Here is a 12,644-nt window from a genome sequence, read left to right on the forward strand (position 1 = left end):
TCCTTGCAAAGTTGGAATTGCCCCTGTGACGAGTGGGGTGGGGCCGAGAGCCGTGGGAACGGAGGGAGGCCGGTGGAGTGATTGGGAAATGAGCGACACCTGCTCCACTCACCAGTCTCGAGTCCCACGAAGGAGTTTGGGAGGATACAAAAGAGGAGCGACGACAGTGAAGGACGGGAGAGGACCAGGCCTGGGCTTTATTTTGGGTTTGGTTTTTGTTTGTGTGCGGCAGTCGCCTGTGAGGGGCTGTCGCGCTGTTTTGGGTTTATTTTGTAATTAAAGTTTTATTGGAATGTTCGCCAGTTCCCGCCTCCTTCTTCCCGTCATTATGGAGTTTTTATCGTTACACTGGTGCCGAAACCCGGGAGGAAGGAGGGACGCGCTGCCGAAGATCCCTCGCCGCTGGGGTGAATCCGCAGTGCCATCGAGCAGGGCGTAGCAGTCTGGTGCCGTGGATGCTTGAGGCGGTGGGCTGGAGTGAGTTGCCGGGGACGGAGCCTGCTGCCTGAGCCAGAATGGGGAGGAGCAGGGAACGGGGGACTCCTGCCAGCTGCCCGAAAGCGGAGGAGCTGTCGCCGTCCACCGGGCAGCGGAGGAGTGTCGTGCCGTCCACCGAGGGCCATCCAGTGCTGGAGTGAGTTGCCGGGGACGGACGAACTCGCTGCCGGCCGCCCGTGATGTGGAGGGACGGCTGCCGTCTGTGAGGGAGCGGAGGAGTCGCCGCCGTTCGCCAGGTGGCCGGAGTCTGCTGCCATCCACCAGAATGGGGAGGAGCAGGGAACGGGGGGACTCCTGCCGGCTGCCCGAAACCGGAGGAGCCATCGCCGTCCACCGAGGGCCGTCCAGTGCCACCGCCAGGTGCCACGGAGGAGTTCACACAGCTGGTGGAGGGTCGAGCGGCAGCGTGTCTGGGAACCGGAACAATTTTTTTTTTTCTTTCCTCCTCTCTACCCTCTCTTGTCTCTGTTGCTCCTCATCCTTCCATCTCCTTTTCTCTCGCCTCATCTGTCTGTCCTTACCCCAGGTTCCCGCAGGTCACCGTGAGTGGTCCCCCCCACCGGAGGGAGGGTGGGGGTAGAGCGCAGTCTCGGGAGTACACCCCGGCCTGTGAGGGGCGATGGGGGTATGTGACGAGTGGGGCGGGGTGGAGAGCCATGGGAACGGAGCGAGGCCGGTGGAGTGATTGGGAAATGAGCCACACCTGCTCCACTCACCGGTCTCGAGTCCCACGGAGGAGAGTGGAATGTTTGCCGGTTACCGCCTCCTTCTTCCCGTGATTATGGAGTTTTTATATTGTTACAGCCCCACTTTATAGAAAGAGACACCGGCATTGTAGGCTACTCTTCCAGGAAACAGTCCTTGTCCTCCGTAAAATGCGCTGCGCACATCTGAATATTTAGGTTGAACTTTTCTGGAACAGTGTTGTAGATACAACTTAACCACTGATTTCTAGTTGTGTCCTCTTTTGGATGGCCAAAGAAAGTACTCACTAAAAAAAGTTGGGTTAAAAATAACCCAACAAGTAACCCAACTATGGGTTAACATAGCACCTTCCCAACTGTGGGTGGTTGTTTATTTAAGTAGAAAAACAATAAATCTGTTTTTAAAACAGGTTTTAAATGACAAATGTACTCAATATTGTTGAGCCTAGTATTTAATATAAATATGCACACCACACTTATTTGCATATATTGAATTCAAAATATAAAGATAAACGGAGGTTTTACGGGTTTGGAACGACATGAGGGTGAGTAATTAATGACAGAATTTTCCTTTTTTGGTGAACTAACCCATTAATGTGTGTTTTGGCTACTGGACCTACTGATGATCAGTAACTTTGAATACAAAGTTTTTTAGGAGGCAGCAATATGTAAAAGGAACTCCTCCAGGAATATTATACTGCATGCTGCAAGAACTCCCAAATGGGAGCAGATGGCTTTGGGTAGTTTATGTCATAGATGTAGAACATTCTGAAGCATACATCCACTGCTTGAAGTAAGGTCTCCTTTTCAACTGCCTCTCCATTGAAAATTATAAAAACTTGGGAGGAATTTTCTTTGTCTCCAAGCACCAAGACATATGGATCCTGGCTTGTCTCATTGTTGAGGTAGTGTACCATATTAGTACCAACCTTGAAAGAATAAATAAACTTTAGTCAGCATATAAGACAAACATTCCAGGGATTCAATATGTTTACAAAAGAATCACAGAAAAAAAAAAAAAAAAAAAAAGTTAAACTAGAGCAGTGTTGTAGTGAATTAAAGTAAGTTAATTCTAAAAGTGCTGAATTGACCATTAGTCATGACACATGTGGATAAAAAGCAGAATCACTGAAGGAAAGAGTTTATGTACAGAGCAGTGTAATTTAATGTGCCTATATTATCCTCTTTTGGACTTTACTTTTCCTTTAGGTAGTAATATAGCTGTTTGTGCATGTAAACTATTTTAAAAGTTACAAAGTATATGCCAAAGGTCTTTCTATCCAACTAGAATCTGCCTATGGTAGTCAATGGGGGGCGAAACCTGTTTGGTTACTGACATTCTTCCAAATATGTTCCTTTGTGTTCAGCAGAACAAAGAAATTCATACAGGTTTGGAACAACTTGAGGGGGTGTAAATGATCATACAATTTTCATTTTTGGATGAACTATCCCTTTAAGCAATTCTCAAAAGTATTAATTAAGATACAACTGGTAAAATAACTGCCTGTCAAATAGTCTGATGTGGGTTTTAACATTTCCACATTCAATTAGCTATTTAAGTTATTTAAGCAAAGATGTTGAAAAATACAGGGTATGGCTTTAAGTTCAATGAGTAAAGTCTGACTTAATATTAAATTGAAATGCCTGTCCTTACTGTGGTTAAAAATGTCTCATATTGTGGTAAAGATTTTGGAAAAATTGCCCCCTCCAAGTATTTTTATCAGAGCGCTGCTATAAAAATTCATGACTTAAAGGGTTAGTTCTGTCATTAATTACTCACCCTCATGTCATCCCAAACCTGTAAGATCTAAGTTCATCTTCGGAACACAAATAAATGTTAAATATTTAAATATTTTTTATGAAATCCGAGAGGTTTCTGAACCACGCATAGGCAGCAATGTCATTCCACCTTTTTCAAGGTCCAGAAAGGTATTAAAGACATTGATAAAATAGTCAATGTGACTATAGCGGTTCAACCATAATATTATGAAGCGACGAGATTACTTTTTGTGTGCCAAATGTTTATTTAACAGTTTGAACTGTTGACATACGCAGTTGACATAGCAAATGCAGTTCAGAGCTTCCGTGTACTTACATCTGAATACTGACTCATTATTGGCCGGCCCCTCTGTCAGCATCACACGCATGCATCGGCCAATACTGTAAATACTGAAGCTCTGCAGTGAAAATAGCATAACAGTATGACAGGGGACAGAAGAATTTCTTGAATAAAAGTGGTTATTTTTGGGCACAAAAAGTATTCTCGTCGCTTCATAACATTAAGTTTGAACCACTGTAGTCATGTTGACTATTTTATGGGTTTGGGATGACATAGGGGGTGAGCACTTAAAGACAGAAATTTCATTTTTGGGTGAACAAACTCTTTAATGCGTTGATCCTTTGATGAGCAAGTCACAGGCAACTGTGGCAAAGAACTCCTTTCTGTTGGTAGAGGGAGAATAAAGTATTAGGAGAAAGCAGGCTTCACCAGAGGAGGCAATTCATTACCAATTAATTAACAAAAATCGTAGTTGACTCTTAACTTTTATAAAGAGTATCTCTTTGGATTTGAAACTTTAGTCTCTGCAACTTTACAGATATTCTTTATGCACCAAGAGAAAGGAAAAATTGAAATCGCATCATATGACCCCTTTAAGCATTTATGTGGTTGCTAACAGGTGACTAAATGCCTACAGAGGTTTGTATCTGCTCACTTTTACAGCTTTTTTTGTATTTACACTCTTGCAAACAATTTAAATCCTGTGACTTACGAACTTTGTTACAAATCCTATCTTTCTGCCTTGTAGATAAAAAAAGAAAAGAGTTGTGTGAAGCTTAGTTATGTGGCTTTGTAATCATGCAACTGTGATGTAGTTCATTTAGCCTAACTTTAGCGTTTTACATCTTGCGATTGTATTTAGTCTTCAGAATTAATTAAAACTGTTAATTTGTGAAGATCTTGATGAACAAAGGAATTAGGGAAATATCTTACTGGCTTTTTGAGGGAACCAGACTACTTCATTTCTGCAGCAATCTATTATGAAATTATGAGCAATGAGATATATTAATTGGAAATTTTTGTGATTACCATTTCAAATGAATTTAATTTGCTTTTTACTTTGTGTTCCCTTGAACTGTGATAAAATCACCGTAACAAACAACCTCTCAAGCTGTGAATGAAGAGAATTTAAGGCTGTGCTCTAAGATTGCATTGTGTGAGATGCATATGAATTATATGCTGAGAATGTAAAATATTCACTAAGCTGTGGGGTGGGTTTACCACATTATTTAGTTACAGCAGGAAGTGTATTCTGTTAAATACTTCCACAAAGTGCATTTACTCTAAAGGCATGTGTGGTTTACTCTAAAAGAAAGGAGTTGGGTAAAAGCTCATATTTCTTGTTTTATTATTGTTTCAGAGTTGCATTATCACTGTATCAGTCCTTAAAAGACCCAAAGAGTTGAATAGCCTATAAAAACACAACAAAAGGATAGACCTTGATGGAAATTTCCAACTTCAGCTATGCGTAATCTTTTTTGCTATGTTGTATACTTATGTTTATTTTATGTTTTCTCAATACGTTATTCATATCATATCTTTTTTTTTTGGTTGATGGACATGTATGGTTGTTGTTGGCTAGTCAGGTAAACTGTTAGTCCCATGTAGTGATATGCCAGTATCAAATTTTCCTGTTGCGATTAATTGCTAATGCTTTTATCACGGTATGCATGATAAGTTTTAAAAAAGTGGTCATAATACAGTATAACGGGTTAAATAACTTTTTTTATTATAACAAAAATAACTGAACATTTAAATACAATAAAGCAATACAGAAAAATATATAAAGTTAAAAGTTTTACACAGATTAAAGTGCAAAAGAACTATAAAGACCCATAGGTATCACATTACAATAAGACATCATTACTTAACCTTAGTTAATGCATTAACATTCACAATGAGCAATAGCTACATAAGTTAATAATCTTTGTTAAAAAATAAAAGTCTTAGTTCATGTTAGCTCATTAAATAACAGTTGCAACTTTCGATTTTAACAATGTGTTATTAAATATTGGAATACCTAAGATTAATGAATGTTCAGAAGAATTTTTTCATTGGCAGTTTATGTTAACTAATGAATTAACTAATGTTAACTAATGAAGCCCTAATGTAAAGTGTGAAAATAAATAGCCTATTAAGTCTAAATATTTAAGTATTTGGCTCTGTGATAAACACCATAGCGAATACAGAAATCTGAATGGCTATTTAAAATAATTTAAATATGTTTTAGAAAGTAGCAGCTGCTTTATTTATGGAGTTTCCAGGGTAAGGGCTGCATTTTCTGCAGTTTAGCGCCACCTGCTGTCAGAGAGCGAATGTGCTTTCATTCAGTGAGTCTCTCACGCGTTCCTCCATGTGCTTCTCGTGCATGCTTGTTTACATCAGAGCGGCTCACGCGTATTTCAAGCAGCATACAGCGGTGTTGTGCATTTTGACCAGTTGATGGGAATAGTATTCTTTAAATGCATTCCAAATTCTAAACAATTTGTCATATATACAGGTGCTGGTCATATAATTAGAATATCATCAAAAAGTTGATTTATTTCACTAATTCCATTCAAAAAGTTTTTGCACTCACTATTCTAATTCTATTTAAAAAAAAGTCTAACTAACTTTCTAATCTTTTTGTATTCTATCTATTTTATTTTCATTTATTATACAATTATAAAAAAAGACCTCTAACACTAGCTTGCTCTATTCCTTTTCTATTCTATCTGTTTTCTTTTTATTTATTATATTATTTAAAAGCCCTTGCTACGTATACTGCGTTTAGGCTAACTGAGACTTGTTAAGCACTTATATATCATTGCTCTTTTGTTGTTTTTGATTGCTTCCATTGTCCTCATTTGTAAGTCGCTTTGGATAAAAGCGTCTGTTAAATGACTAAATGTAAATGTAAAAAGTAAAACTTGTATATTATATTCATTCATTACACACTGATATATTTCAAATGTTTATTTCTTTTAATTTTGATGATTATAACTGACAACTAAGGAAAATCCCAAATTCAGTATCTCAGAAAATTAGAATATTACTTAAGACCAATACAAAGAAAGAATTTTTAGAAATCATGGCCAACTGAAAAGTATGAACATGAAAAGTATGAGCATGTACAGCACTCAATACTTTGTTGGGGCTCCTTTTGCCTGAATTACTGCAGCAATGTGGTGTGGTCGATCAGTCTGTGGCACTGCTCAGGTGTTATGAGAGCCCAGGTTGCTCTGATAGTGGCCTTTAGCTTTTCTGCATTCTTGGGTCTGGCATATCACATCTTCCTCTTCACAATACCCCATAGATTTTCTATGGGGTTAAGGTCAGGCGATTTTGCTGGCCAATTAAGAACAGGGATACCATTGTCCTCAAACCAGGTACTAGTAGCTTTGGCACTGTGTGCAGGTGCCTAGTCCTGTTGGAAAATGAAATCTGCATCTCCATAAAGTTGGAAGCATGAAGTGCTCTAAAACTTTTTGGTATACGGCTGCGTTGACCTTGGACCTCAGAAAACACAGTGGACCAACACCAGCAGATGACATGGCACCCCAAACCATCACTGACTGTGGAAACTTTACACTGGAAAGCAATCCAGTCCTTTTTGAAGCAAGGCACTTCTGACACTGTCTGTTGTTCAAGAGTGGCTTGACACAAGGAATGCGACAGCTGAAACCCATGCGTAGTGGTTCTTGAAGCACTGACTCCAGCTCCCGTCCACTCTTTGTGAATCTCCCCCACATTTTTGAATGGGTTTTGTTTCACAATCCTCTCCAGGGTGCGGTTATCCCTATTTCTTGTACACTTTTTTCTACCACATCTTTTCCTTCCCTTTACCTCTCAAATAATGTGCATGGACACAGAGCTCTGTGAACAGCCAGCCTCTTTTGCAATGACCTTTTGTGTCTTGCCCTCCTTGTGCAAGGTGTCAATGGTCGTCTTTTGGACAAATGTCAAGTCAGCAGTCTTGTGTAGCCCACAGAACTAGACTGAGAGACCATTTAAAGGCCTTTGCAGGTGTTTTGAGTTAATTTGCTGATTAGAGTGTGGCACCAGGTGTCTTCAATATTGAACCTTTTCACAATATTCTAATTTTCTGAGATACTGAATTTGGGATTTTCCTTAGTTAGTCAGTTATAATCATCAAAAATAAAAGAAAAAACATTTGAAATATATCAGTCTGTGTGTAATGACTGAATATAATATACAAGTTTCACTTTTTGAATGGAATTAGTGAAATAAATCAACTTTTTGATGATATTCTAATTATATGACCAGCACCTATAATTATTCACGGTATTTAGAAGTGCCCACGACAACAATATTGTGCATGTTCATTACCGTGATATATCACATTACCGAATACCGGCACATGTCTAGTCCCATGCATATGGCATTAGGGCTGTTCAATTTTGGGAAAAAAACAATTTAATTGCAATTTTTCTGCTTAAAATTGCGATTTGAGATTTAAAATGCAGTAACTTCTTCTGTACACTTCTATAAAAAACATGGATTATCATAGGTTTACTTCAAATTTCCTAAGCGAGAAGCATTATGTTTCCTATTTATGCCCAAAATAGGACTTAGTACGCATTACTGAGCCTTAAACGCAATGTTTCATTCTTATAGATGCCAGAAAGCGACTTCACACAGAAACTCCAAACATGCATCACTGTAGTAATAGAACTCATTACGTTCTAGGAAATCCCTAATATGGGAAAATACAACCAGCTATTGCTGTGATTGAATAAAAAGAAGACAACAATACATGGTTTATATGTGTTCTTCAAGCCATCTTGGGTATTTTCATAATAATAAAGTCAATTTATAATCCAATGCTGATCGACATAGCCTTATTACAGTATAGAATATATTTTCTGCCTCATTCTGTGATAAGAAGCCACATCAGATCAGAAAAGAAAGTTATTTGAAACACTTGACTGATGGAAACACTTGACTGATGGAAACACTTCAGGAGTTTCAAAGTCATCATCTGATTGGTTGAAAAATAAAAAGTGATTGATTGCTTTACCTGTCAGTCATATGGCCATTCATTCTTGGCCATTCAAAGCGGCAATGGTTCCTGCCGTCAGTCTGAAGGTCTGGCTATGTGAAACTAGGTAAATTGTAGCTCACTCACAGTCACAAATTATTTGATCATGGCACAAATTTATATTTGTGAGATTTTTTTTAAAGTGTCTATCCATATTATATATATATTTTTTTTTTACTTGACTTTGCGTTTTAATCTGGCCTTAAATATAATTTTAAGATGTAGTACTGTACACAATAAAATACATCAATAAATCCATCTCTTTAACTTAATAAGATGGAACAAACATCTCTCCTCCACAAGCAGACTTTAGATTTGTTAAGTAAAACTGTCCAAATTTACTGTTGCTTTGGTGTTTTAAATCTTTTAAACAGTTGGGTATTAAAATATTGGTGGAACGATTAAAGAGAGAGAGAGAAAGAAAGAAAGAGACAGATTTGATAGAACAGATAGTTTTTGTTTATATGAATCCCAAAAAGCCCTAGTCACTTCATTCAGAACTGAAAAAAAAGCCAGGGTTATTATCTTTTTTTCCCAAATATTATTTATTTAATATTCAGTCTCCTCAACTGATTGGTATGTAAGACCTAAATAAACAATTTGACTTTTGTAAGAAGTAAACCATAAATAGAGATCTTATTATAAAAGGTCTGCGGTGAACATTTACATCATAGCACTGCGCATATGTAAAAAAAAAAGTATTTTTGAGAAGATCATATTCAGTCATTGTTATGTTCAAGTGTTTATATGCTTAGTTTTGTTGTTGTTGTTGTTGTTTTGTTTTGTTTTGTTTTGTTTTTGTTTTTCTATTGATTGGATTATTTCAGGTCCGCACCACTCTTTTCAATTCTACCAAAATTTCAGATCATTCAGGTCAATTGACGTTTACATGAAGCTTTCAATCTGATTGGGCCATCAGTCCAATCACTAACTGCTTACTTGGGTGCATGTAAACATAGCTATTGAATGCATCTGACCAATAAGAAAGTAGAGGAGAATAGTGAAGCATTGTGTCTGTCATTCTGTTGTATTCTATAGTGACTTTGATTTCTTCACTTATAAGTTCACAATAACAACTCCTTTGATGTTTTGCAAGCTGAATAAGATTTCCCTGTAACAGGCAGGAAACATGATCTAATAATGTGTCATCAAGTGTCTTGCTTCACATGTACCAGTCCCGTTCCCTCCCCTCTGACAGCTAGGGCGTTTGTTTTCTTCCATGCTTGTGTAACCATGTCAACTCAGTGGTCTCTGAACAAAGATTCCTTGTGTGAGGTAAACGTGTTAAATGCCAACATTCCGTGTCAGTTATTCCATCAGTGTCATAGCTCGTAACTCATCACAATGCAGCTACAAGGAAATGTAGGTCTTCTAAAACTACCCCATTACAAAAAGAGCAGAGCTTAGTTCGCTGTCATTAATCTTTTTGCTTCTAATTCTGTTTCATGATTTGTTTCTTGAAATCTAACTTATGACATTTACACTTTTATTTTTATTGTACATGGAAAAAGAACTATGAGAAAGATCAAAAAAAAGATCAAAGATCAAACAGAAAGACTTTTTTTTTTGAGACATTTAAAGGGATAGTTCACTTCAAAATGAAAAATGTATCATCGTTTACTCACCCTCATGTAGTTCCAAACCTTTCTCATGTTGAAAATAAAAGAAGATATTTTAAAGAATGCTGGGAATCAACAGTTGAAGGTCCCCATTGTCTTCCATAGTATTTCTTTTCCTGCTATGGAAGTCAATGGGGACCAATATCCCTTTGGTTCTTTAAAATATCTTCGTATTTTATATTAGAAAGAAACTCATACAAGTTTGGAGCGACATGAGAGTATATGATGACAGAATTTTGAACTATTCTTTTAATTGTATTACATGATTTTTTATTTATTTTTTAGTATTATTATTTTTTATGTCATGGATATATGCCTAGCTTTTAAAAATATAAAACTATCGTAAAAAAAAAAAAATAAAACTCCAATTGATCAATTTAATACATCTTGCTGAATAAAAGTATTATTAAGTAAGATTAATTAATAGTTTTAAAAAAATAAAGGTAAAATATCTTACTGACCCCAAACTTTTGAACGCTTGTGTCAATCAAAAACCATGATTTCTTTCTTTCTTTTTTATGATAACATCCATCAAAATGTCATGGGTATTTGTTCTGTCTCAGGTGTCTAGGTAAAAAGTCTTTCTCAAGCTAAAGCTAGGTTAAACAAATAAAACACAAGGCTCTCTGTGGCATCTCAGCTGCTTGATCTACTTTATGGCCCTTAAACCCAAACAACTGCCACTACTCCATGACTGTGGTTTTTCGTCTCTTGATCCGAGTGCTACACGCAGTGTACACCAACTCCTCACGTACACATTTCTAGGCATGCCTGTTCTTTTTTTTCCCCATGATGCTGTTAAGTTATTTGGTTTATCATCAAGGATTAGTTAAGCATTAAGTGTGAGGCTTAGGTCTAAGAGAATATAATAGGATGTGTTGTCCAAATAGCCTGTCAAGTTGTCTGCTGTAGGTATTGACCTCTCAGGCTTGAGTAGCCTGTAATTTGGGGGTTTGGTTCAAGGTGCCCTGCTCTCTCAGCTTGAGAGCTCTCTCTGTCACCATTGATCATATGTGTGCAACCTAAGATCTATTACCCACTGAAACCTGTGTCACTGTACAGTAGAAATCAAAGACTTCTTTGAGACGGGTCATCTTTGAGAGTTTTACTGAGTGCTATTCATCTGTGGACAACAAATCTCTGTGGAGAGACCAAACACAAACATGCTTCTATACTCTAAGATAATATTTAAGAAGTGAGTTAAAGTGGTCAACACAAAATAATTTATAGATTTGATGGTTTCCTTTGGATACTGGGAAGAAAAACTGAGCAAAGATGAATAAAATCACTCCCATTTTTAAGTATGGCTTAGGTGTTTATATATTTTGTGGATGAAGAAAATATTTTAACATTGATTTCTACATTGTAGCCGTTCTCTTTATGTCAATATTCCACATTGTTTCAGGTACAGGAACCTTTGGAAGGGTTTTTCTGGTGAAGGATAAAAAGACAAGAGGTTTTTTTGCTCTGAAGGCGATGAAAATCCCAGATGTAATTCGTCTGAAACAGGAGCAACACGTGCATAATGAAAAAGAGGTTCTGACGGAGGTGAACCATCCTTTCCTTGTCAGACTGTAAGTGTACACTACGCAGCCTTAACAACAGGCTACAACAGAAATTAAACAGAAGACACTGTTTATAGTTATCTCATAAAAACACAATAGGTTATGATCTGTGTAAACATTTTAGCTGTTTAACCAAAAATATTAATGTCAAATGTTGTTTGACCTTCTACAATTACTTGAGTCAATTTTAAATTTAGATTTTGTATTTATCTTTGAATTTATTTATTTTTTTTTAACTATAGATACTAATCTATACCATACCAATGGTTCTCAACTAGGGGGTGTCAAGAAATAAAGATTTTATTTTATTTATTTTATTTGTATTTTTTTTAAGAGAGATCACATCTTGAAAAACCTGGATATATGAGGTAGTCCAATTTTAAAAGTATGATTTCTAGACCTGATTTCTAAAAGACTAATACAAACTTAAAACTCCATGGACATTTTTATAATGAATGTAAATGTTTGTATAAATGCCAAGAAATAAATTTAAATAACATATAAAACAAAACCTAAAAAAAAAAAAACTTTACCAGTAATTCTCTAAAATCTACTAAAGTCATGGGGCCTTTGAATATATCTATGATGTGGGGCCTTGGAGTCAAAAGGGTTGAGAACCACTGTATTATATCATGATTATTGACATTATGACATGACCTCTGCTCGCTAGTGTTCCTACTGTAACTATTGGTAGTTTTTATGCTTTTATAATGTAAGTCTTTTAATGTGTAGCCTATTTGTCACAAGCATATAACAAGTATACATATATTTATGTATTCTGTGACCAAATCACATGTAACACGTATAATGTATATTTTCATTCACTTTACGCACCAACAATAACGATCTCTTTACATACATATTGATTAAGTAAATGAATGTCAAAAACTGTTCAGCTATTTACGCAACCGAGGACGTTTCAGCAACAGCACAGGAATGTTTTATTCAGCTGAAATCGTCTGTGCCATTGAATACCTTCACTCCAAAGAAATTGTCTACAGAGACTTGAAACCAGAGAATATACTGCTGGACAGTGAGGGGCACATTCGATTGACAGATTTCGGGTTCGCTAAAAAGCTCTCTGAAAGGTATGTTGGCAGCTGGTCTCTTATGGTCACCAAAACTGCATTTATTTAATCAAAAATGCAGTAAAACTTT

The 12,644-nt window shown here is 36.9% G+C and overlaps 1 protein-coding gene across 1 annotated transcript in view; it reads left to right on the plus strand.

Annotated features, from left to right (window-relative positions):
* The window catches only part of LOC109090935 (cAMP-dependent protein kinase catalytic subunit PRKX-like), a 49,278-nt gene that overhangs the window by 12,905 nt on the left and 23,729 nt on the right, over positions 1 to 12,644 (plus strand). Inside the window, 2 exon segments of the mRNA XM_042716432.1 lie at positions 11,327 to 11,497; positions 12,310 to 12,574. Of these exon segments, the coding sequence (XP_042572366.1) occupies positions 11,327 to 11,497; positions 12,310 to 12,574 (436 nt within the window).

Source organism: Cyprinus carpio, chromosome B1 (assembly GCF_018340385.1).
Source record: "Cyprinus carpio isolate SPL01 chromosome B1, ASM1834038v1, whole genome shotgun sequence".
In the NCBI taxonomy this organism is placed as follows: domain Eukaryota; kingdom Metazoa; phylum Chordata; class Actinopteri; order Cypriniformes; family Cyprinidae; genus Cyprinus; species Cyprinus carpio.